Source organism: Triturus cristatus, chromosome 4_1, assembly GCF_964204655.1.
Source record: "Triturus cristatus chromosome 4_1, aTriCri1.1, whole genome shotgun sequence".
Classification (NCBI taxonomy): Eukaryota; Metazoa; Chordata; class Amphibia; order Caudata; family Salamandridae; genus Triturus; species Triturus cristatus.
In genome coordinates, this window is record NC_140585.1 from 264,979,080 (window position 1) to 265,006,609 (window position 27,530).

Genomic DNA, 27,530 nt, shown 5'->3' on the forward strand with positions numbered 1-27,530 from the left:
TAGTCAACCCGGAAGATCTCCTTTGCAGTAACTTTGTACTTTTTACGCACCCATTGAAACCTATGGGAGCACGCGTGTGACTATTTGCTCTGCACACGCCACCCGTGGACCTCCTGGTCACTAACTGACGTTAGCTCCTTGTAGGCCCAGCGATTCTAGAGGCCCTAGGCCTTTTCCCTTTTCTGTTCGTGGTACTTATACCACTATTTTAGTATATGGTTTGAGTGGCCACCAGGGCCTATCCATATAACGTGCAACTTCTGTGTATTCTGTGATAATCTTGTTTGACGATTTGTGCTCCTGTGCTCATAAAGAGACTAGGGGTTACTTTGAGAAATAAATACATATATATTTTGAATATATATCTGTGTGGTGTCCTTTCATTGGTATAAAAGGGGGTTACATTTGGTAAAACAGCTGGCTTAACACGCTTCACGAGTTTAGCCTCAAAGACTGCTTAGCCTACGCTACCACTAGGGCAGCTAGTCCGAAAAGGTTGACTTACAACCACACCATAAGGGTTGCTTGGCATGGTACAAGGTGATCACTTTAACTAGTGAGCATCATATACCAGGCCAACTTCTCACATTGGTGAGCAGCGGTTGGATTTGAGCTTGCTGTGTTTTACCATTGTAATCTCTTGGTTACCAATTGAAAGATCACATAGGTACCTGTAGGTACATATAAAACAAGATTAGATATACATAAGTTCTACTGAACTTAGTTGTTGTAGAGCAAAGGGAGTAGCACACCCTGACTACAACTACTAGATAGGTTTAGTAGGTAAACCCAAGTGTAGGTAGATTGCAACACATCCACCCACACTTAAGAGCAATGGCCGGGGCAGAGGGGTCCACTGTACCCATCTCTGTTGAGAGTGACCCCCAGAGGGCACCATCCAGCTTTGCTACCCTTAATCAGAATGAGCTCAGGCATTTGGCAACTCTTAGAGGCCTTAAACAGCCCAAGAACCCAAACTCTGCTGAGCTCAGAGAGCTCTTACAGAATGATGAGAATCAGAGAGCACTCAAGAAAGCTTCCCAGTTAGCCCCCTTAGGGTCAGGAACAGGAGGCCCCCCTTCTGAAGATACTACAGAGGTACCCAGTTCCAATAGCCATCCCTTAGATGAGAACCATACTACAGGGGAGGAAAGTGGTGAGGATACAGAAAGTAGTGATGATGAAGGGAGAACTAGCCCAGTGCCAAGTATTATACTTGGCCCAGCTAAACCAAGGCTATTGGGGACTGACAGTGGGTTCACCCCACTGGATCTCCCCAGTGGACTTAACACAGGGCTTGGGAGGCAAAGGAATCGCTCAGGTGACTCCAATGCTTCTCATGGCTCTAGAGGCTCTCAAGGTCACTCCAGGAAAAGGATGACCACCCCTCAGAGGAGGGAACATGAGGCCAGAATGCAGGAAGCCCAGCTGAGGATCAGGAAGCAGGAGCTAGAAGTAGCCCTGATGGAAGAAAAACTGAACAAAGCTAGGCAACCTAGAGAGAGTGGGTCTATACCCACTGGTGGCAGCATTGTCCCTAAGGACAAAGATAGGGTCTTTGATAATAGGAACCTGTCTAAGGTTGTGCCCCCCTACAAAAGTGGGGATGACATCCACAAGTGGATAACTGCTCTTGAGAGAGCCTGCAAAGTACAGCAGGTTCCTGAAGACCAGTGGGCAGCAATCCTCTGGCTCTCCTTTGAAGGAAGAGGCAGAGACAGACTCCTCACTGTTAGAGAAGAGGATGTCAGAAACTACAGAGTCCTGAAGAGTGTTCTGGTTGATGGGTTAGGCTTAACCACTGAACAGTACAGGTTAATGTTCAGAGACACCCAAAAGACACAGACTCAGGACTGGTCTGAATATGTTGAATGTGCCACTAAGGCTTTGGAGGGTTGGTTGCTGGGAAGTAAGGTATCTGATTTTACAGGATTGTATAATTTGATGATGAGAGAACAGATTTTAAATAACTGTCAAAACCAGCAACTGCATCAACACTTGGTTGACTCTGATCTGACCTCTCCCCAAGAATTGGGAAAGAAGGCAGACAAATGGGTCAGAACCAGGGTTAAGCAAAAGAACCAGAACCAGGGCCAAGGGGGTGATCAGAAGAAAACAGACCAAAAGGGTGGAGATCAGAAATCTAAAGACCAGAAGTCTTCAACAGGGCCCCAAACTACTGCTAAGGAGGGTGGGTCCCAACAACAGTCCAAAAAGAAGAAAGAAGGTCAAAAGAAACCCTGGTGCAATCATTGTAAAAATACAACTCACTGGACTAGTGATTGCAAAAAGGGTGGAGCCCCCAACACTGTTGCCCCTAAGGCACCTGCTCCCAGTACTACTGTTAGCAGTGTTGGTCCCCAGACAAAGGGTGTAGTGGGAATCACTATGGGAACTGAAGGAGATTCTGACTTAGACAGAACCCTGACACAGGCAGTCTTGATCTGTGATGGGGACATTGATTTGTCCCTGACTGTGAGCCCCAGTAACCTGGGCAAGTACAGACAGACTCCTTTAATAAATGAAAAAGTGGCTCAAGCTTACAGGGACACATGTGCCAGTGTCACTATGGTGACACCAGGCTTTGTGGACCCTGGACAGTACATACCAGGTGAGAACTACCTGGTGACCAATGCCAGCAATGCCACTACTTCACATAGTGTGGCAGTTGTTAACTTCTCATGGGGAGGGGTAACTGGCCTCAAAAGGGTTGTGGTTAGTGCAGACCTCCCAGTAGAATGTTTGTTGGGCAATGACCTAGAGAGTTCTCTATGGTCAGAAGTGGAGTACAGGACTCATGCAGAGATGTTAGGTATATCATCACATGTCCTTGCTGTGACCAGGTCACAGGCCAAAAAGTGCCTCACTGAACCACAGGTCTTGGATCCTGGAACAATGGACCAAGCACCTACCAAGAAGAAGAACAGGAGGGTCAAGGCTGTGCCTTCCCCCCTGCCTCAGAGTGATGATCAGCCTTCCCAGGAAGCTGATCTAGAGGACCCTGAAGGAACTGTCCCTGAAGAGCTTGAACCTGACCAGGTTGAGTTTCTGGGGACAGGGGGACCTTCAAGGGCTGACTTGAGGCAGGCTCAGTTATCCTGTCCCTCTCTTGAACCCCTCAGACAGCTGGCTGCTGCTGAGGCTGCTGGGAATGCTCAAGGTACCCATAAAGTGTATTGGGATGAAGGGCTCCTTTATTCAGAGGCTAGAGACCCCAAGCCTGGTGCAACCAGGAGGTTGGTCATACCTCTGCAATTTAGGGGCTTCCTTCTTACCTTGGCCCATGACATTCCTTTAGCAGGACACCTAGGCCAGAACAAGACCTGGGACAGACTTGTCCCTCACTTTCACTGGCCTCATATGAATGAAGATACAAAGGAGTTTTGTCGCTCCTGTGTTACCTGCCAAGCCAGTGGCAAATCAGGTGGCACAACAAAGGCCCCCCTGATACCACTACCTGTGGTGGGGGTCCCCTTTGAAAGAGTGGGAATAGACATAGTGGGTCCCATGGATCCTCCCACTGCATCTGGGCACAGATTTATACTGGTGGTAGTGGATCATGCCACCAGGTATCCAGAGGCAATTCCCCTTAGGACCACTACAGCTCCTGTTGTGGCCAGGGCCCTGCTGGGAGTATTCTCCAGAGTGGGGTTTCCTAAGGAGGTAGTATCTGACAGAGGTACCAACTTTATGTCAGGATACTTGACAGCTATGTGGAAGGAATGTGGTGTCAACTACAAGTTCACCACCCCTTATCACCCACAATGCAATGGGCTTGTTGAGAGATTCAACAAGACCCTAAAGGGTATGATCAAAGGATTACCTGAAAAGCTCAGGCGAAGATGGGACATCCTTCTACCCTGCCTTCTGTTTGCTTACAGAGAGGTCCCACAAAAGGGGGTTGGCTATAGCCCCTTTGAATTGTTGTTTGGGCACCCTGTGAGAGGCCCACTGTGTTTGGTGAAGGAAGGCTGGGAGTTACCTCTCAAAAAGCCTAAGCTAGACATAGTGGACTATGTACTTGGTCTCCGCTCCAGGATGGCTGAGTATATGGAGAAGGCATCTAAAAACCTTGAGGCAAGCCAGGCCTTACAGAAAGCTTGGCATGACCAAAAGGCTGTCTTGGTTGAGTATCAGCCAGGACAGAAGGTATGGGTGTTGGAGCCAGTGGCCCCAGCAGCACTCCAAGACAAATGGTCTGGACCCCATACAATCCTGGAAAAGAAGGGAGAGGTCACCTACTTGGTCGACCTAGGAACTCCCAGGAGTCCCCACAGGGTACTCCATGTTAACAGGCTTAAAGCATATGTTGACAGGGCAGACATGGGCTTGCTCATGGCTACAGATGAGGGACAGGAGGAAGAGAGTGACCCTCTCCCAGACCTGTTGTCTCAGAACCCTGAAGATGGCTCAGTTGAAGGAGTGACCCTTGGAGGCAACCTCACTGCCCATCAGCAGACTGAATGTAGACAGGTTCTACAATCATTTTCACATATGTTTTCCTTGATACCTAGTCAAACTGACTGGTGTACCCATGTTGTGGACACTGGTGACAGTCTGCCTGTAAAGAACAAACTTTACAGACAGCCCGACCACGTCAGGGACTGTATAAAGGCTGAGGTACATAAAATGCTGGAATTAGGTGTCATTGAACCCTCAGAGAGCCCCTGGGCTAGCCCAGTGGTTCTGGTCCCCAAACCTCACACCAAAGATGGCAAGAGAGATGAGGTTCTGTGTGGACTACAGAGGACTCAATGCTGTCACCAGGACAGATGCACACCCTATTCCAAGGGCAGATGAGCTCATAGACAAACTAGCTTCTGCAAAGTTTTTGAGCACATTTGACTTAACAGCTGGCTATTGGCAAATCAGATTAGCTGAGGAGTCTAAGGCCAAAACAGCATTCTCAACCCCAGGTGGGCATTATCAGTTTGTGGTGATGCCCTTTGGTCTGAAGAATGCACCTGCCACCTTCCAAAGGCTGGTGAACCAAGTCCTTACTGGGTTGGATGACTTTTGTGCAGCATATCTTGATGACATTGCTGTCTTTAGCTCCACCTGGGAGGATCACCTGATCCACCTGAAGAAGGCTCTTGAGGCTCTGCAAAGGGCAGGCCTCACTATCAAGGCTACTAAGTGCCAGATAGGGCAGAGTAAGGTTGTGTATTTGGGCCACCTTGTAGGTGGGGGCCAAGTTCAACCACTGGAGAGTAAGATACAGTCCATCAAGGATTGGTCCCCTCCAACCACCCAGACTCAAGTTCGAGCTTTCTTGGGCTTGACTGGGTATTACAGGAAGTTTGTTAAGAACTATGGGTCCATTGTGACTCCTCTTAATGATCTGACATCCAAGAAGATGCCCAAAAAGGTTCAGTGGACAGTAAGCTGTCAAAAGGCATTTGATGACCTGAAGGAGGCCATGTGCTCTGCACCTATCCTGAAAAGTCCTGACTACTCCAAAGAGTTTATTGTCCAAACAGATGCTTCTGAGTTGGGTGTGGGAGCTGTGCTGTCACAACTTAATGTAGATGGTCAAGACCAACCCATTGCTTTTATTAGCAGAAGGTTGACCCCCAGAGAGAAGAATTGGTCAGCTATTGAGAGGGAGGCCTTTGCTGTGGTGTGGGCCCTGAAGAAGCTGAGGCCATACTTGTTTGGCACTCACTTCAAGATTCAGACCGACCATAAGCCCCTCTTGTGGCTAAATCAGATGAAGGGTGAAAACCCCAAACTGCTTAGGTGGTCCATTTCCCTACAGGGGATGGACTTTACAGTGGAGCACCGGCCAGGTACTGACCATGGGAATGCAGATGGTCTCTCCAGGTACTTCCACTTAGGACATGAAGACGAGACTGGTCAAGGCTAGTTTAATGTCCCAGCGTTTGGGGGGGGGTTGTGTAGGAGAGTAGGGTCTGCTATCCTATGGTCACCCCAAATTTTTGCTTTTTGCTTCACTGGTTTTTGACATATTGAGGCTGTGGGCCTGCCAATCAGACCCCCAGCCTGCTGTTCTCTCTACTAAATTAAAACTATGCACCCTAGGTGCATAACCAATTGGAAGTGGATCACCCTGTCAGCCCCTGTACCAGTGTACACTAGGTACCCAGGGCATTGGTGTACCCAAGGCCTGCCAAGGGCTGCAGCATGTATTATGCCACCCCAGGCTTGGCCTAATGATTTGACACAACTGGCTGATCACTCAGCTGGGGTAAGTTGGTGTAATCACCTCTTACTTAGGTGTAGTATACCTATCCCTAACCTTAAATGGGACACCTGGTAACCTATAAGTCACTCCTATAGCAGGCCTTAACAATCCTGAAGGCAGAGTGCTTGGTTCCATGTGAGATGGTGCTCTGGCCTGAGCTGAGCCTGTCTGCAGTGGTCGGAACAACTTCCTTCTACTGTTTCCAGATATCGTCATACCATATACTCTTAAGTGCATTATGAACCTCGCGGTTAAATGCTATCTTTGGTTTGGCTTTATCAAAACATGTCGAGTAAGGTGTCATACGAATTGGAATACTAACCCCTCGCCAATTCTGGCGACGGGGTTAGCATTCCACCCTTCTAGAGGGACACGACATGTACAGTACCTGAAACCCGGGTAAAATCAGACATAGCCTCAGCTCCACAAAATGGATGCTGCCACCACAGACACAAGTCTGCCCTCCTGCTGCTGGGAGTCCTTCCAGCTTGGGAGGTGTGGACAAAGGGTTTCCTGCCAGGGGAGGTGCGTGCACCACCCCAGACAGGATTTTGTGTATTGGTCAGGTAGGGCTTGAAAGAAACCAGACATGCCTGTGGCTCACAAGGAGCCTCGGTGCATATGCCAGTTCAAACCGGTCCTGGGGCACACCAGTCCCGGGCCTGGGGCGAGCTGGACAAAGGATTGGGGGTGTAACCACCCCCCTTCCTGGTCCCACCCATAGGGAGGGACCTAGCAGGTAGTCCGGCCCCTAGAATCCGAATAAAGGTAGGAGCTGTGTCCTAAGACTTCAGACATCCTGGAATCAACTTGAAACTAAGAAGAAGACGGGAACTTCGACATTCTGCTGCACAGAAGACTGAAGAAAATCTCCCCTGTGGTCAGGGAGTGACCACCTTGCTAACGCAAGCACCATCCAGCGAATCACCGTCTGCTTTGCCGCCGCCTCCCGCCGGAGCCCGAGCCCAGAGACTGACAAGACCTGGACCTCCAGACCTCTCACCGCCCGATCCACAGTCCCTGAAAAGAGGAGACCCGTGGAGGCACCGAGACACGTGGAGCCAGCCATCTTGGAACGACTACGACAAGCTGACCAGTGCAACAACCGAGGCTCCCTCCAAGTTGTGCTTTGGGTCCTGAGAAGCCCAACCCTCGAGCAGCATCTGCACCAAAGGTGAGCCCTCCAGCATCTCCACGATCTGCGTGGGGCCCTTCTGCATTTTGCCACTCGACGCGCCTAACCGGTTGCTGGCCCGCTGGCTAGTGGCCATCTTGGCGACGAAATCTACGACAAACACCGCTGGTCTGGTTGCTCCAGACTGGCCCTTGCTCCCCTCCAAAGGAGCAATCCCTCTGACCTTGCTGGTCAGAACCAACAGCTGATTTCCGAATCCTCCTGCAATTGCTTTTGCCAAGGCTTGTTTGCTTCGATCAAGTCGCCGACACCGCCGACAGCGAGAGCCTGCGTGGGACAGCTCGTGAGCCGACTCCTGGACGTCGTCGACCTTCAGGGACCACGTGGCTGCGGAGACAAGCTACCCCTCATCACCTGTTTGCACCCGACATCGCCTGGTACCCACCTGGTGCCACGCTGGTCACTGGCTAGTGACTGTGAACACTGTCCCCTCTGCTTACAGGTCTTCAACATCTCCGATCCACTCTTGGATCCACTGCATCTCTCCCGGACCGACCGCCTGCAGCATCTTTGTCTTCAAGCTCCCCGGAACAGATAGAAGAAACCCGACGCACTTCGAGGCCTATGCACCCGCTTCCTGTGGGTGAGGTAAAGCTGGTACTCCGGTGCCCATGTGTAGTATTACATCTCTAGTACCTGTGTTCCAAATCTTGAGTTCCTAGTCCATCCGGAAGATCCTCTTTGCAGTAACTTTGTACTTTTTACGCACCCATTGAAACCTATGGGAGCACGCGTGTGACTATTTGCTCTGCACACGCCACCCGTGGACCTCCTGGTCACTAACTGACGTTAGCTCCTTGTAGGCCCAGCGATTCTAGAGGCCCTAGGCCTTTTCCCTTTTCTGTTCGTGGTACTTATACCACTATTTTAGTATATGGTTTGAGTGGCCACCAGGGCCTATCCATATAACGTGCAACTTCTGTGTATTCTGTGATAATCTTGTTTGACGATTTGTGCTCCTGTGCTCATAAAGAGACTAGGGGTTACTTTGAGAAATAAATACATATATATTTTGAATATATATCTGTGTGGTGTCCTTTCATTGGTATAAAAGGGGGTTACATTTGGTAAAACAGCTGGCTTAACACGCTTCACGAGTTTAGCCTCAAAGACTGCTTAGCCTACGCTACCACTAGGGCAGCTAGTCCGAAAAGGTTGACTTACAACCACACCATAAGGGTTGCTTGGCATGGTACAAGGTGATCACTTTAACTAGTGAGCATCATATACCAGGCCAACTTCTCACAAGTGACATCTGCAGGTGGAGAGAAGGGTGTAAAGATGAATGGATAGATGCATGGCTGGAAGAGAGAAGGAAGCTTTTCTGGGAAAGGCTTGGCTTGCTTGGTGGCATCAGCGAAATAGTTCAAAGTGGGGGCTATTTTAATTTTCTGGCTACCCGTTTGAACCACAGCACCATCATAGTACAAATTCCAACATCTTTTAAATGAACAGTAATCACCTGCATAACATGGACTCGACTCCGAGACTGAAACAAATATTTGCTTTGATAAACACCAAGTCTGGGCAATCACTGAAGGTGCAATCCTTATGAGGAGAGTAAGAGCACTAAAGGCCTGCTCCTACTACTGCAGTCTCCAGGGCAACCTCAACACTGTAAAAAAGCCATGTACAGAGCATACATCCTACAAGAAGGTGTGCACAGCCTTACCTACCCTCTGTGCGGGTCACTAAGTTTCTGTAAGATCTTAATTCGGAGTAAATGGAACGCAATCGCCACTTTCCATCTTGTATAAAGCGGACGTCATATCAATATATCCAGTGCTCCTGCCAAGGCCCAAGGTTTTGCTCAGAAGCCTGCAGCCAGCACTACTGAAAGTCTGACTGCAGAATCCCACCTCATGCCCTTTCCTTCCATCACCAGACACTTCCTGCCTCCATCTCACTCTTGCAGGGCTCTTTTTAGCTCTTTTCACCGTTTTCCGCCTTCAGCGTTCTCCGTTCCCCTTTTTCTGCTATTCTTTCTTGTGCTGCAACAATTTCTGTTGAGGGTAAATAAGTGGCGGCCCCCAAAACTGTTGTGGGCCCCACTAGCTCAAATTACTAAAGATTTCAGAATCTGACATGAACTGATGTGGTGTACTTTCAATGTTAAGATTTGAATTCAAATACCCAAAATAAATATTTAACTTCAAACTTGGTTTTGCAGTTTGTTCCACATACAAATATCTTGCTCACTAGCAAGCTTGAGTCCTATCCGTAAGGAGTGGGAGGGGCTCCTTACAGCTAGGAGCCAAGACCATTGAGGAAATGTGAAGTAACCGCTTTGGGTAATTCCAATATTGATATCCTAAAGACAAGCCATCTAGGAAATCCTAGCGCCTCTTTGACCAACCTAAGTGTACAGGGACTCCGGTCTCAACACGGATCATTTCAAAACTTTAGCTCAACCATGGTCTAATTTGTGTCTCAGAAAGATACAGCTTCGCCTTTTCTTGGGTATGTTTACATACATCTTGTATGCGTGTAACAGATGCCCTTACCACCACAAAGCTAGCTGTCCCAAGCTTAATACATCACCTCAATCTCCCTCTAGCATGTGTCCACCATCTGCAAATCCCCCTCCTTCCCCTGTACAATCCTTCCAGTTTATTCCCAACAGGCCACTCACATTCCCTCTTTAGTTTTACTCCTGTGCACTGTGCTCGGTTGGCTTGGGTCTAGGTTTGGACATTACACAGTTGCTATTTGCACAAAGCATTTAAAACTATAAAGCAAAGGCCCAGTTTATTTGCCCCTAATCTCATGACTGAAATGATAAAGTACCCCAAACAGATTCCAGGTTTCAAGGACAGAAACGTAGCCACTTGAATAAATCTCCACAGATAAAGTCAACACATTTCTTTGTGGAGTCTTTCATGTTCACTGAAAAATGGCTGCAAACGGTGAGTGCAAGGCGGCCTCAGGGTACACCTTTATTCCCACCCCAGCGGAGATGGGGGGGGATGAAGTGGAGGACAATGTAAGGAGGTGCAACCAATGAAATAGCCACTATGTTCCTGAGTGCAGGCTGATGCATACAGCTTCCCATGAACCCCAAAGAGGGAATGTGGCGGGGGAGGAGGGGTTAGCACGGGAAACACAGGCTCTAAAACCAGCACAGAAAATGGGTCCTTCATCCCCTGGTTTGCTATAGAAAAAAGGTTTAAATGGGGTGCAGTGGCCCCTCCACACTTCAGATGTCCACTGCCACGGAACATGCTGCACCATTGATAGCTAAACCCCTTCAACCGATAAGACATCTGATCTACACTGAAGGAAAAATGTTAAAGCTGGGCTAGGTCACCACCAATAACGAACCTCACTTTGCCTCAACAGGTTTAGGATGGACTGTACAATTGTATTATATTTGCTGAACAACCCAATTAAGTGTGTTAAAAAACATTGCCTCGACAGGTTCATCCCCCAAGCTGGACCATTTCTCTAGTCGCACAGTCTCCTCTCCTGCCTAGACTATGGCAATGTGCTCTATCTGGGCGCCTCAGAGTCATCCCTGAAGAGATGACAGACTATTCAGAATGCAGCTGCACACCCCCTTTGCAATGTTCCAAAGCAGGTTTCTGCTCCGCTCTGCAACCTTCACTGGCTAGCTTTTGAAAATTGTATCATGGTCAAAGTGTTATGCTATTGGAATCGCACAATTTAAGTTCCACCCTTATATGTTACAGAAGAACGATGCTTGCATGCATTAGCACAATACATTTGCTGTGTGCCTTAACCCTGTTAATGTAAAGTGAGGCACCAAACATACTGCTGGAGTGTATTCACTGTAGAAAGAAGTCCTTCATATAGATGTGCTCTAATATTTTCATATTACAAATTGTAGTTCTTGTTTACATTTACATGTGTGCATTTCACGTTCTACAGCTTTTACTGGAACTTTATTCTTATGTACCCATGTATTCATTTATGAATGTTTTGCATTAATTCTATAATCATAGGTGCATATGTATTCAAAGCGTACTCTGTCTTACTAAGTTAGCTTAACCAAAGGCCTTAAGCTATTGGTTTCCAATGTTTAACCTTCATTGGGAAAGTTTTGCATGTGCTGCAATGTTCTTTCTCTGCAGGTGTGTTCACATGATCAGTCAGTTAAAGTCATATTGTGCGTTTGAGAGGGAGGTCTGGGAGGGGAACGTTTGGCAAGAATGAGAGGCGCAAATGAACGCCTTGCTAATCAGGTCATATCAGGAGCAGTGAGACAGCGAAGGTCGTAGTGATGTTTAAACTTTAGGATGGGAAAATCGAGTGAAGTTGCCAATTTCTACTGTGAGTCTGACATGCTCAGACATTGGAATGCCCGATTACAATACATCATTTGCTTTCTTCTGCAGTGAGGGGGCTGGGCCCTCTGTGCTTACACAGTTGCATGGAGGGGCTCAAAGACCGCTTGCATATTTCTCTGCCGCACTAGACCCAGTAGCCGCAGGGCTCGGGCTGGTCCAAATCTGTGGCATTAACAGGCGTCCGCATAGAGATGTGAAAGCACGGTCTTTGTTCCCCACTCCGTTGAATTATTTTTAACTAGAACTCACACACAGAACTGAAACAGCTGCCTCACTAAGGATGAGCAAATCATACTTGTGGCAGAGAATGTCACACTGAAGTGCTGTGTTGTATCCTGCTACTTTATTGCCCATTCCAGACAATGACAGTGATGAAGTGGAGCATGACTGTTTCAATGTAACTGAACTCCGCGCTAAGACCACATACAAGATGAGCCACTACCCGAAACGGATTTTGTGGTTTATAGGTGGCTCATGTTTGGGACCATTGAGGAAATTTGAGTGCCGCCTACGTCGTTTGTACAGTTTCAAGAGTAGTTGAAGCTTCCTGGCTTCAAGGAGTATTCTGTGCACAAGTGACTGAAATGATTGCTCTTACTAGAGCCCATGTTTCAGACAAGCTGAAGGTGACCCTTTTATCGGATAGTCAGTATGGTGTTGGTCCACTAGGACCAGGCAAGAACACCACCTTTTTACATGCTCACATTTAAAGTGGACATCTTTCTTGAATGTTGGCACTTGACATTTTCTTGTGTGCTTGTATGTGATAATGGGCCAGATGTATGAAGGCCCGGTTACGCAATTTCCTAATTGCGAGTCTTCGCGATTCACAATTAGTAAACCACAATATGTAATGCATGAAAGCGTGTTTAACACTTAGCGATTCCTAGGGGATCGCAAATGACCTACCTCATGAATAATAATGAGGTAGGTCGCAATTTGCAACCCCCTAGGAATCACAAAAATCACAGATGGTGGCCTGCTGGGCTCAGCAGACCACCATGACCGATTGCTTTTTAATAAAGCACATTTAAAAAAAAATTGTTTTAAATGCAGCCAGTTTTCCTTAAATGAAACCGGAACGCGTTTAAAAAAAAAAAAGGAGGAAGTTTTTTCTTCATTTTTTAGGAGCAGGCAGTGGTCTGTGGTACCACTGCCTGCTCTTAAATGATTTAACTAACATTCAGAAAGGGGAAGGGATCCCTTACCATTTGCGAATGGGTTACCACCTACTTGAAGTAGGTGGTAATATGGGAATGTTTTGTGACCGCATTCAGTCACAAAACATTATTGCATACAGTTAGGATTCACTATTTGGAAGGGACGCCCTAAACACACATCAAACACGCCCCTTCCAAATAGCGAATAGCAAACCCATTTTGCAATTCAGTAACAGGTTACCAAAATCGGAAATTGGGTTTGCTGATTCAGAAATGCATTTTTTGCACTCGCAAACAGGCCGATTCTGGGAATCGGCCCGTTTGCGAGGAGCAAAATGTATGATGCATTTGCCCCAATATTCCCTGAAATTACTTTGCTGACTTTTACATTTCTTCATATATTATCAGAGCCTTGAACATACTGTACAAGAGATAAGTTCACTGCGCCATATGAGGTTTGTTATTGTTCGCTCTGCGACAGCTATGTAAAGATGGAATCAATAATGGGAGCCTGGCTGGTGCTTTGGCATGGCAACATGGGTGAAGTTTATTATATAAATAACATCACTCCCTTGTTTAGGGAGAGGAGCATTTAGCTGACACTTAAGGTCACCCCATGCTGGAATTTTAGCCCAGTTGAATCGGGTCTCCATCCTGAAAAGTATAATGCCCAGCTCTAGACCAAGACGGGCTCCCAGATGAAACATACACACAGGTAACTGGGGAGTTGGATCACGCTCGGTGATTCTGGCGTATTCGCCCACCCAAGGCACACTAGGCTAGAGATCACTAGTTAAGAGCAGAACTATACTCAGATGCAAGCATATAATCTGTGTAACAGCACAATGGTTTAATTGTGCATTTTCTTTCTTTCTTGTGATGTGGATTACTCTATTTTGTTTTCTTCTATTGATAATTGCAGTGCAAGCATTTCACAAGAATCTGATTGCGTCAATAACTGTTTGAAATGCCAATGCGAGTATTTCTTGTGTTTCCCTCTAGGCATGCATGAATTACCAAATAAAAGGGCTTTGGATCTTTTTCCACAATTTCCTTGGGGAATCGGGGTCGTCATGCTCTGCGGTTGCACATACCACCAGTTACCTTGCTAGGTTAGGGGTACAGATGGTGCACTGTGAGCTAGCCAAGACTAAGGCCAACATATCCAGATGGTGTTCGTGGACTTAATCGCATGCATTTTTTACTTTTATTCAAAAACGTACTGTTTACTGTGAAAGCATGAACTGTACAACAATGGTTTGGTGTTGTGCAGGACTTTGGACTTGTATGGTTCCAGAAGGGATTCCGGACCTCTTCAGGGTCGCCACTAAGAAATGGTGATAAAGTACGGAAACTTCTTGATGTGTTACAGATGCTTCCCAAAGTTGTGGTTGTGAAATGCTCTGTAAACAGTAGGCAACAGATATGCTGAAGAGGTCGCAAGGTATTGTGCCCATAATGTTTGTACCTTTAATGGGGAGTATACAAATAAAGGAACAGATAATAAAAGGTTGTGATTGATTTTAACAACTGCTGATACATGAGGGGAGGTAAAGAGCCTTCAGGAAGAGGTGTCAGATGCAGAACAGCAAAGTTGGGTCAGAGCAGGTTGTGTCGAGAGATGGAAGACCCGTATTGCCAAATAGCATTCTGCCTCCAATGGCTAGGCATTATCACGGTCCTTCTCATGTAGGGAGGAATGCCATGGTTAGACTGTTTAGACCGACTTGGTTTAACCCCGATTCAGATTGATGGCTGAGTTACTGCAGTTGATGACATGGAATTCTTTAATGTTTTGTGGGTTTAATTGGTGTTCACACTGTTCATCTATAGGGTAGATTTTCTAAGACTTTGAGGGGTACAGACCTCTGCTTTCTCCTCTGTGGGGCTTTATGCTATACATTGTCTTGATTTGGAGATCTTTTGCTGAAGTCTCCCTATGGTGAGACCTTCCTGCTATCCCCAATTTAACTAGGTTTCCCCAGTTTTCCCAACTTTAGTTTAAAACTGGTTTAGGCGACTTTAGATTTATTCATGCATAGGCCGGAGGATCGAAACCTGAACACGGATCTTCAAAACCCATTTCTTATCTTCTGTATTGCTGCAATTGAATTTCAATTACAACATGTTTGAGATTTATATACATCAGTTTGGACCTAATTTTGTAATAAAGCCTGCTTAACCATACTGATACCTGGTACTTAGTGTGGCCAAATGGGCTACACTGTAAATTGACTTGTTTGATATTAACTCCTCTTTCCCAATCAGGCAACTAAAAGATTTTCATCGCAGGTGAAATGGTAAGACCGGCCCAGCGCTTTAGCGCTATATGCGTAAAGCCATGACGTAGACAGGACCCCAGTATTTAAGAAATTTATTCCATCCTTACTTAATCTATACTTAATCTAGGGCAAGCGTAATCTAGTGTTGAATCCAAGAGTCAATTTGGTGAGACAAGGTAGTTATTTTAAATATTGTGGGCCTAAGCTCAAATTCTGATCTGGCTATTTTAATTATGCCAGCATGCCTTGGTCTGTTATGCTAGTGCAGGGAAGCACTTTCGGTCAGCCATGCGCTACATAAATCACAATAATATAACGAACATTGGCAGATTGGGTTAACCTGGTTCAACATCAGTATGCAGGATTTGGGGAGGTATGTAGAAGCTGGTGAATCCAGGTAACCAGACAACAGTTTAACACAGATTGCTTCCACCAAATGGCGCTAAAGAAAGGAAAACTCTAAATCTTAGCCAGATACCACCGCCACACATCCCCTTCATTCAGGCCATATGGACACCAGCCATCTCACAAATTTCCTTTTTGTAGACATTTCAAATTCGTATAAGTGCAAACCTCTTGAAGAATTTCATTTGCCAGAAAGCGGCTATCCCCTTCTTCCACTTCAGGTTTTGTGATTGAAGTCACGTGGCCAAGATCACCTATCAGGAGGGGATAATAAATTCAACAGTTGAGTAATATCCATTCCGTTAAGTGGCATGTCAAAAGGACTTGAAAATTAGTAGTCATTTAAGGGATTAATCACAAATCTTATGAGACTGCAGCTATTTTCTCAGCAGGTTTTCCTAAATATTTAATATCCGTCCTTTTGAAGACCAAAGCAATGAGTATACAAGGTTTGATTGGGCAGTCCAATAAAGCCCTGCATAGAGTAGCTTATGCAGGTGTATTTGAGGTGCACAGAAGAGACTGGAGTAACCACATAATCAGGACTAAATCCCTCAATAGGACATTCATAGAAGGGATCCAGTTAGTCACTGCCAACAAGACAGTGCCACAGCTGTGAATGGCAGTACTCCAATTTAAAGAATCTCCATTAACATTAAATAAATGCTACACAGTAATCACTACATACCTACAATGGCTTTGCACAGTTCAGTGAAGGCCCAAAGGGATGGCATTACCAATGATGGCCTATATTACCAACCTCCTAAACAACAATTTATTCCAACTCCGACCTTAAATCATTTCAACCTCACTTCAAAACACCAGTCACTGACCTATTGCATTCTACGACTGGCTGAATACCTCAGCAACGCATGTCAATACCATACCCCCTCCACAAAATGTTAACAACGCAAAAGCAAACCAGTCTAATGCTGATTACAAGGAGAAAGAGCAGCACTGCTTTGTTGTATGGGTACGTCAGTTTGAGTCGCAATGAGCGAACTGTAGTTTTTCTTGGTGACTAATGCTAGGTGGGTGGGGAAACTTGCATTTTCCATACTCTAGTTTAGCAACTGAACATATGAGCTTGCAACACTAAGGATCCTTCAGTCCGCAAATAAGGTTAGAGCCTTTTGGAGCAAAGTGTTGGACAGAATTGATGGTTGCTCACTGCACTATGCTGAGGTCACCTATAGCTCTAGTATTACAGTCTGTACCATCCTCTATAAACCAAAGACCAGCAATAACCTTGGTTGTTTCACGGGAGACAAAAAACGGAAACTTTGGAAATCAAAATAATATCCCATACTTTGAAGAGCTGTTCTGATTTTCCAGTATTGTCTGCTTTACTCTTACGTTAATGAAGGAGCTACATAGAATGAAATCTCTAGTGATTTCGGTGAAGTTATCATGAGGCATCATCAAAAGCCAGAAAGGAGAGAGGAAAAATGGGGGTTCACTAAAACATTCTCCCACTCTAAATCACTGCACTTAAGGTGAAATAATGACTAACAGGTCAGGAAGCACCATGAGGCCGGATTGTAGTCCATGTTTCTTGAAGAAATTACCTTTCAAAAAGACTGGTCACATTTCATGAAATGTCTAACAAAATGACCAATCATTACATAGAAACAGGCCAAATAGAAAATATGAAATGAGTAATTTTGGAGAAGGTACAACCTACTGACAGCCACAAGTACTTAACCAAGATGCTAACAGAAAGAGCAGAGGTGGGTGTATTGCTTAAAAAAAAAATCCCAGGTCTGAACGACTTATCTCATGGGTATAACTGAATTTCCAGTGATTTATGGGGATTACAATCCTGATGGAGTAACTTGTATAGACAAGACTTACATGGGCTTTACACTAGGCTTTTAATTTTGTAATCCTTCCTTTCAAAAGAACTACTGTATCCCTCCAGGAAATCAGTTGGGTCCAACAAGCATCGATAGATTACTTTAGGACACTGAATAACTACTGATAAAATGGTCTAGCCACAGTGGTGGTCTTGATTTGCACCACAATATACGCAATTAAACCAGATACTTTTGGAAGGACCCTCCAGGAGGCATTTGTTTTGTAAAGGAAATAGACTAGTGCAATACATGCTGCCGACTCACTGTTAACCTTAGATGGCAACAATACAATCATGTCTCATGCTACAGATGCGTGAACTGGGATGCAGAGCCACCTGTGTAGCCACAGGAGGGAGAGGGGCATTAAAGTTTAGACTCTAGTACTCAGGAAAAGTAAGTAAAACACACCTTTTATGGATATCAGAGACCATTACTGGCTATATCCTTGAAATGAACTGTAATATCCTTCCTCTAGTTTGTTCTGTGTGACATAATGGGGTACTTCCTCTTATCCTCTACGGGGTGATTTCCATCTACATTAAGGGCAAGATGGGAATGAAAAATTATGATTTGCAGTGCTTTTCATTGTGGTGCAATGCATGACATTTTAAATGTATTGGTATTTATTACCAGATATTATTTAATATGCTCCCCTTGTTATACATTTAGGAAATTTCCCCCAAAAGGGTAAATTGCATTTAGGAGAATTAGCCTAAATAGCTATGGATTATTTTTGGGTTTACGCTGTCGCAACACTACATAACATTCAGTGCAAGGGAAAGTTTTCAGGACCCCTGGTCCGGACACAGACCACTGACCCAATAGGGCTTTGATAGCTGAAACGTGTTCACCATCATAGATGCTGGAATACTAGTAATTCCTGACATCATTTGAATATCTTATCAGTGGTACTTTGATACAGTACACACTATATTATTTTACATCTCATAAGATCCCTACTCTTTTTTCTAAATAAGACCTCCCATGTTTGGTTCTCACCCAAGCTTATAAGACTCCTTGAGTAAGGAGGTGACCAAAGGATAAAGCATGTAACCAATTGGTGGGTGAAGGTCCTATAGCCTAAATATACATTCCCAGTGTTTGACCCTTCTTTCCCAGCTGGCTATACTTTGTGTTTTTGATGCATTTCATGACCGATTGCCACACTTTATTTTCACATTTCTTGCCTTTTCTTTGCACTCTACCCTTTGAGTGCGTTAATTCAGATGCCTGCATATTTCATCTATTCATATTTTTTTTAATAAGATTGTTAGAGATGAGGATCTCTAGTTGGCAGTGGTATACACCCTGTGCAAGTAGGGACCCTTCCTTTTAATCATGTTAAGGGGTTTACACTAAAGATAACCCATGCTCACACCCTTGGTAGCTTGGCACAAGCAGTCAGGCTGATCTTCGAGGCAATGTATAAAGCATTTGTACAAAACAAACCATGAAAACACGACAACATGGACACCACATCAGTTTAGAAAATAGACAATATTTATCTAAACTTAACAAGATCATAACTACATTAATCAAACAAACGAGAAAAGATGAATTTTAAAAATCTCAAAAATACAGTTCCTTGAAGTAGACATCGCCAACAGGGGCTATTATGGTGTCGTGACCAACAGTTCCGTCTAACCTCTACCCGCACAAAGTACCTTGGATTTGAAGAGGCCTTGAGGACTTGCAGTGAAGTGTAGTGGCGAGGCATCGCGGACATCCGTGCTGCAAGTCGATGCAGAAGCCGGTGAGTCCTTGAAGTCACTTGTGTTGCAGATCTAACTCCGTGAGGTTGAAGCAGGAGCGCTGACATCGGCAGTGCGGGGGCAGAAGTGTCATTGCAGCTGGTGCGTCGCGCACTTCATGATGCAGTGTCCGTGGCTTCGGTGCAGGTGGCAGTGAGGAGTCAATGCGGAGCACTGGAATCAGTCGATAGCGCAGTCATCTGCATACCAGGGGCTATGTCGTTGAGGATGGTGCCATAGTTATGGTGCAGGCAGTGAAGTCCCTAGGTGTCATACTTGACAAAAGACTCAAACTAATCTCACACATCAACTCCATTGCCAAGAATGCACGTTATCAGCTGTGTCTTCTGTGGGGGATTAGTCTGTTCTTCCCAGAAAAAGGCCTAAAAACCTTGGTCCAATCACTAGTTCTCTCTAGACTGGATTATTGTAATCCTCTTCTGACTGGCCTTCCCAAATCTCACCTCTCCCCCCTTAAATCCGTCCTCCATTCAGCAGCTTGCTTCATTTCAGGATCCAAACGAAGTGACCACATCACCCCTATCCTGTCTACTCTCCGATGGCTTCCCATCGAGGCTAGAGCCATTTACAAAACGGCTTGCATCACCCACAAAGCCTTGCACTCTTCCTCCCCTCGCTATCTGGCGAATAAACTGAAATTGTCCGAGGCTTGAGACCTTCTCGGAATGCGGAAAAGTTCTTGCTTGAGTCCCCCCTCCTTCAAAAGGGAAAAATTGATGGCTCAATCGTTCTCAGGTAATGCGGTGAGAATCTGGAACTCGTTTCCTCCTTTGCTCCGTGCCACCACTTCCATCCGGATCTTCAAAGCGGACCTCAAATCTCTATTCCAAAGACACTTTCAGAACTAATTCCTTCATTCTCAGACCCCGCCAGGAAGTTCGTTAGTCATTGTAAATTTGTTATATTTATTTATTTTTTGTACATTCCTTGCTTGCTGGGGTTGATAGTGTTCATCTTGCCTGCTGTGTTTGATTCTGTGTCCTGCTATTTTTGTACGTTCTATTTTGTAACATTTCTCTCATGTAACGTAACTGGTTCTATTGTACAGGGCTCCGACACCTTCGGGTAAAGTCCGCGCTTTATAAAAATGCATAAATAAATGGCACAAAGCAGCATAGTCGGTGAGACCAGGACTGCAGTGTTAAAGTCGTTGGCCATGGTGAAGGCAGCATCTGTCAGCAAGAAACACCGTCTGAGACCAGGGCTGCGGTGTTTAGGTCAGTGCTGCGCTCACCCAGTGAGCTGTGACTACAGCATTGGGAATCCTTTTCTTGAAGTTACAAGCCAGCAGGCACCTCCAGTGGCCTAGAACTGGGGTTGGCACCAATTAGCAGGTTCAGGACTCCCAGCAATGTAGTACAGGTGCTGTAGATGAAGCCTTTGATGGCCCTGAGACTTCCAGAGGCAAGCACACACAAGCCCTTGAAGAAACTTGGAAAGCAGGATCAAAATAGCAAAGTCCAGTTCCATCACTTCCCACAGACAGAAGAAGCAACTGCAGGCCAACCCAACAAAGCAACACACAGCAAAGGGGCAGTACTCCTGCTTCAGCTCTTCTCGGCAGAGTCCTCAATCCAGAAGAGTCCTCAAAATCTGGGGTTTTAGGTCCAATACTCTTACTGCGTTTGGCCTTTCAAGTAGGCATTCAACGGATTGTGTTGGTAGTGCATAAGTTCTTGTCCTGCCTGGTCTTGGCTCCAGACACAACCCAGGGTGCGAAGACATTGAGAGAGGCCAGGCACTGTCCTATTCAGGTGTATGTGACAACTCCTCACACCACTCAAGCTCAGGAAGGCCCATCAGGCTGGTGATTGACTATCAGAATATGCAGGGCACACCTCAATTCCCTGTGTTATTGTCTAGAGTGAATGCACAAACCAGGCCCTGCCAGTCTAAACCAGACATTAATTCCACATGCAGGCAGAGGCACAAGATGGAAAAGCAAGAAAATGCCTGCATTCTAAAAATTGCATTTTTTCAAACAATTTAAAAACCATCTTTACTAAAAGATGTATTTTTAATTTGAGCTCAGCGAGCCCAAACTCCAAATCTCTAGCTTTTCCCAATTGAAAGTTACTCTTGTAAAATGTTAAAAAGGCAGCTCCAATGATAGCCTATGGGAGAGCTGGTCCTTACAATAGTGAAAAATGAAATTGTCAGCATGTCAGTATCAGGACATATTAAACACCAGTACATGCCCTTTCACATATACTTCTTCCTGCTCATGGGGGTACAGTTGTGCGTCGATTAAGATACCGTATAAAGGTTCCCCAATGAATATCCTTATATAGGCACAATTCTTATTGCCCATATTTAGGCATAGAAATCCTACCCTTATTTAGGCATTATCCATGCTAACCAAATACAGGCATGGCCACCTACATCCATTCATCTACGTCACAACGAGTTCTTGGAAAACCAGACTCTTAAGCCTTTAGGACTTCCCCTTGCTTGGATATTGATTTCTCCAAGAACTCATTTATTATGCATGAACATCTACTCCTTAGGGGTTCATTCATAACGTTCATCTGCCCGACTTTTACGTCAATACTGGCATTCCTAAACACCTTCAAGGTATAAATATACCTTCACTTACTATGGCAAACCACGGTCTGGTTGTCTAATTGCACGACGCGGCTCGCCACGGCAAGTTCAGAAGGAAGGCAAGTCTCCGCCTGACGCACTGACCAGACGCTGTCATCTTCGTAGAGAATTCAGCTCCGGTGTTCGAGATAGAGACTCGGAAAGAGATTCCAACCTCACTCATTACAAGGTATGAGTGGACTAGAACCTTGAGGGATTTGGGGCAAATCTTTGCAACTATAGCTAAACTAGACTATAGACAAACAGCACCTACTTCTTACCTCGTACTATACTTGGGTTAGGTACACTGGGGTAGAACTAGCTAGAAGCTTCAGATGAGTATTAACATTTTAGCCTGTTTTATTTATGTATTTTTATGAATATCTGTCATAGCTATAAACCATGCTATTGCAGTATTATTTTATCTTACTGCTAACGCTGTACATATTTTACTTTGCATGCTGTCTTACGATTGTAGCAGTTCATATCTCTTGCACGAGAAATAAAACTGTACAATAAACCCTTTTTATTGAAACTCCTGTCTATCTATTTCTGTGCAACTCTGTAGAAACGAAGCATGCACGATTGACTGAGTGAAACTGATCTATTGTTTCCACGATTCTGAGACGTGTTCCGATTCTAAGGGAAACAAAGTGGTCATGTTTATGCGGTTGTCAAACTAATTCCTTGTTTATTCGAGAAGTTTCTAGTGACCTCTGAGTTAGCTGGCACACACAAGTAATTAAGTTTAATGTACTCGATAGAGACATACTGACCTCAGTCCTATGGCAAAACTATAGTGTATATTATTCCAATGCGCAGGGCCTATCAGGAATATAGGAACTACACTACAATACCTTGGGTCTACCTTAGGGGTGCCTTACATGTAGTAAAAGGGAAGGTTTGGGCCTGGATGTGGGTGCACTTGTCTGCCAACATGGCAGGATAAAACTGCACTAAGACACTGCAATGGCAGGCCTGAAAGACATTTACAGGGCTACTCATGTAGGTGGCACAACCAGTGCTGCAGGCCCACTAGTAGCATTTGATTTACAGGCCCTGGGCACACAGTACTTTACTCTGGACTTACCAGTAAATCAAATATGCCAATTAGGGATAACCAATTAGAATTACACAAGAAGCATCTGCACTTTAGCACTGATTAGCAGTGGTAAAGTGCCCAGAGTTCCCAAACAAGCAGAAACAAAGTCCAGCATAACATCAAAATATACAGGAGGTATGCCCCATGCGAAATCCTGCCAGAAGAGATAATAGTGCTTTTTGGATGACCTACCCCGAAAAGTACTCCCGACGCAGCCAGAGCAGAATTGGACACTCCACTAACAGTGGAGGAGCTGAGCTCCGCCTTGACTGACCTGCGCTCCGGCAAAGCCCCTGGACCCAACAGCTTTCCCCGTGAATTTTTCAAAATATTCCAACCCCAGCTGGTGGCCCACTACCTCGCCGGGCTTAATGCCACTCTCGAAACAGGACTCCTCCCAATAGATTAGAGACCTGCTGATGTGGTAGTGTTCCTCAAGCCCAGCTGGCTGGACCAGAACATGAATCCTACTGTCAAATCTCCCTCCTGAATGTAGAGGCCAAATTGTTAGCTAAGCTCCTAGCCAATCGTATCCTATCATATTACAGAATTGATACACTTGGACCAGGCTGGGTTAATGCCAGACCCGGCCACTTTCCAATATTCGCCGAATTCACAAAGCCATAGCAGCAGGGGAGTGCCTTGACGGCCCGGCTGCCCTAATGTTGGCAGACAAACAAGGTTTTGACTCACTGAGCTGGACATACTTGTTCGCGCTTCTCCATCTGTTGAATATCTGTCCCAGATTCCTCGCCTATGTGCAACTGCTATATACAGACCTTACCGCAGCTGTACAAGTGGGGGGAGGGGGGGGGGGGTGGGATATCAGATCGAATTGCACTCTATGTGGATGATGTCTTATTTTTCCTGGTAAATTGCGCCGAATAATGCAAATCTGTGGAGCGACCTTGGGTCTGTACACAAATGCTCGCAAATCTGTCTTGTGTGCAGTGGGAGTGACATGGGCTTGTGGTCTAGAGTTCCGACCGTGGTTTCAGAAGGTTTTAAGTACCTGGGAGTACACCTGGCAGCCTCCCAATATATCTCATGGGACAGGAATCTATCTCCTTTGTGGCATCAAGTTAAAGACTAGACACGATCCTGGTCCAATTTACCTTTGCCCCTAGTGGGTAGGTCCGCTATTTTCAAGAGGATAACCCTCCCCTGCCTTCTCTACCAATTGTAGAATTACCTCTTCAACATTCCGACCACAAACTTCCAACAGATGAATGCAACACTGGGTCAATTTCTTTGGGGTGGGGGTACCGCCAGGGTGGCCTTGAGAACCTGCTTTCAGTCCATGTACTGCAAGGGAATAGCTACACCGGATATCCAGTCATACCATACTGCATCCCACTTACTAGTACTCAATGAGTAGTGGTACAGGGATAGAAGGGACCCGGCTTATGCTGTGTAGTGCTGGCTCATGGGCGATACGTCCCTTCACATGCATCTATACACAAAACCGGGGCTACAAACGTTGCTGCCAGCGACAAGCGTGGTGTTTGAGATCTTGAAGCAGTCCCTAAGCTGTATGGGGTGGTGCGGTAGGTTGACCAGACAGACTCCCTTATGGCACAATGTCCTGCTTCCCCAACTATCCACACTATCTAGGTTTAGGCAGTGAGACAATATTGCTGTTTCTACACTGGGAGTTCGGAGGTCAGACGTTAAAGTCCTTTCAAGAGCTTCAGAAAGAATTCAGTATGTCCCACACCCAGATTTACAAATATTTACGACTTCACCATGCACTATTCCCCATACACAGAAAACCTGGACGAACTGCTGGTTTCTAACCCAATAGAGGCAAAAGCTTTTATGGGCAATCTGGGAGAACATAAGAAAGATTTACCAATCACTTATCACCGACAGTCCCACTACATTAAATGCGCTTCGAGAGGCCTCGCAGGTAGATATCGGCCCAATAGACAATGATGACTGGACCGAGGCACTGGCATTCCCACGAGATGTGCCAATAGCATCATGTCTAAGGCCTATACAATTTAATTACCTCCACCGAATATACTTTACAGGTCATGAACTGGCGGGCAGATTTGGTGGCGTCCCACTGTGCTGCGGTGATAGTGAAGGCACTTTCCTGCACACTACCTGGCACGGTTCTGCACTCCTCAAACTCTTGAAAGGGGTCACGACATGCTTGTTCGAGGAACTAGAGTGGAATGTTCCCCTGTCCCAGAGGTTATCCTTACTTCACATCATGTAGGGAATCTGGGGAAATCGATACAAGTGCCACCTATTGCTCCTAGGTTTACATTGGCAAAGCCAGACATAGCCAGAAAGGCGGTATTTCTCTCCCCATGACTTCTGCATGAGACTGAGATTCCCATACTTAAAGCAAGTGGCTGCTGACAAAAACACCCTAAGATATTGAAGAGATGGGCAGATTACTGTGGTCTTTATTTGGAGCCCATTACTCCTTTACTACAGGATGCCAAAATATATGGGTAGAAGGGTGGTGGGTGACACTGTCAAGCTACAATTATGCGATAGATCTGGCAAGATGGGTAGGGGACAACCTCATAAGTGACTAATGTTTACATGGCACAACAGTTTAATTTATTTTTTTTGTACAAATGGGCTAAAATTGATGCCGATATCCTACGTGTCACTACAATGTCGCTCAAACGTTGAAGCCTCATCTTACCGATTTTTGTACAACTATTGATAAAGTCTGTTTTAAAAAAAAAAAAACAGAAAGTAGAGGCAAAAAGACAGGGGAAACCAACTAAGGATGCCAGGTCTAACAGGCCTCATAACGCAACTTTCATAATGAAGTGTAGCTTTTAGTTATTGTTAAGTTGGTGTATTCCTTGATGGCTTACATGAAAAATTACTGTTAAAAAACTTTATGGGACATTATGGACTACAATACATATTTGCTGTCTGCTGGGGCAAGAGTACAGTAGACTTTCATTAGTGCATCACTTGGTAAAGTTACTGAGTCCCCTGCGCACAACTGTCTCAATATTGCAAAACGTTCCTGCACTAGTCAAAAGTAATTTTTATTTACATAGAATTAACACTTGGAATGGTCTCCATGGACTTTTCTACTCTCCTCTGCATACATTAGCTCTGAGGCATGCAAACCTTTCCTGTCCTGCGTACTTTGTGGCAGACCAGATCTGTCAAAGTTCATGTCCCTGCATTTTGGTTCAAGGCGGTCATCCTGCCATTGATAAATGGCCATAGCTGCTTCTTGGTCTAATGCTAAAGGGATTGCAAACTACCAGTCAGCAGTCAAATAAAGTACTCAAATAGTTTGCAACCAGGTCTGCCACCCCAGCTAATTACAATCATAATGTTGCTATGTACTACCTTCCCAGAGGGGTACAATGCTTTCCAGGTCTGATTGGGTGATCATTTCACGAACATGTTCGTATAAGGTTATCTAGGCTTTAAGGAAGTCTTCAAAATAGAACCAAATCAGCAGTCTTTAAATCAGAAGTGTGGATTGCTAATTAGACAAGCTTTTTAATAAAGGTAAACTGCAGTGCAGTTTTTCAATCGTTGCATAGACCCAGTCTAAAGTTTTCTGAAGGATTTAATGTATATTCTCCGGGAGGAAGATAGCCAAATAGATCATTTATTTGCTAGACCATTGTGATAGAGGGGTGCAGCTCAGAAAAGCTGGCCAATTGCTGTGTGAAAAAGGCTGCTTTTTAAAACAGGTGCACATCACAAAAGCTTCCTGGACAACAACCTTACAAAACTAAAATCTTGCTGATCATCAAGTGCACTAACCCCCATCCCCACCCCCCCCCCACCACCAAAATACCCACTCCTCAAACTCATTTAAATATAGTGCATTTCAACATTTCCAACTTTCCATTTCCCCTATATCCTATGACAAAGTATGAACCTGTAAGTAACCAAATATCCTAAACTGAACCTTGAACTACCTGCCTACCCTCCCCTTGCACATGGTTCACCAGATGACCAGGCCAACAAAACTGCTGCCAACTCCTGGCAAACTTTCTTGGACCCAAGAACGCATCTGTTCAAAGCGACAGCATACTAAACTATTCCCCTGCGTACCTTTCAACATCGGAGCCCCAATAATTAAAATTTCGCTGAACACTAGCTGAAGTGTCAGGCGGGTAAGCCAAAAATTCACCAAGTTATTTCCTGTCACCAGGTCACCTGAACCTAAAATGGTGGTAGGGAGCCCAAATGAATCCCTTATATATGTTCGGGCTATAATTTGTCTACGCATGAATCCCAATACAAGATGGCAGTTCTAGGACTGCACCACTCTCCCAATCTGTCCGGGTGTGAATGGTTGGAGCATGGCGGCTCAGAGCCAAAGATATCAGTGTAATCAGGTCTTTGTCAGAATCCCCTCTAGTCTTCCTGCTCTGCTCAACCTTCAGAAAAGGTAGTGCCTGCTGGAACGGGTGGAGTGATCAGCGATGAGTGACTGCCAAGTTAGACTAGCTGCATGTATCCTCTCCACTGCATCTTCACTCGCCTAATGATCTGCTCAGGTATTTTCAGATCTACTTTGTGCCACTGGTGAAGTATGGGCAGGCTGCAGCTTTCAACACTGGAGTGGTTGTAAGAACCGTGACCCCCTAATGCCCTGAAGGAATCCTACCCTAAGGATCACTGCTTAGCATGGGCCATGCTGGTACCATAGACCGGA

The 27,530-nt window shown here is 45.4% G+C and overlaps 1 protein-coding gene across 2 annotated transcripts in view; it reads right to left on the minus strand.

Moving 5' to 3' along the window:
• The window catches only part of WEE2 (WEE2 oocyte meiosis inhibiting kinase), a 176,567-nt gene that overhangs the window by 11,780 nt on the left and 137,257 nt on the right, over window positions 1-27,530 (minus strand). For both annotated transcript variants that reach the window (XM_085652016.1, XM_085652017.1), the window contains one exon: window positions 15,723-15,808. In XM_085652016.1, the coding sequence (XP_085508142.1) occupies window positions 15,723-15,808 (86 nt within the window). The remainder of the gene's footprint in view (window positions 1-15,722; window positions 15,809-27,530) is intronic.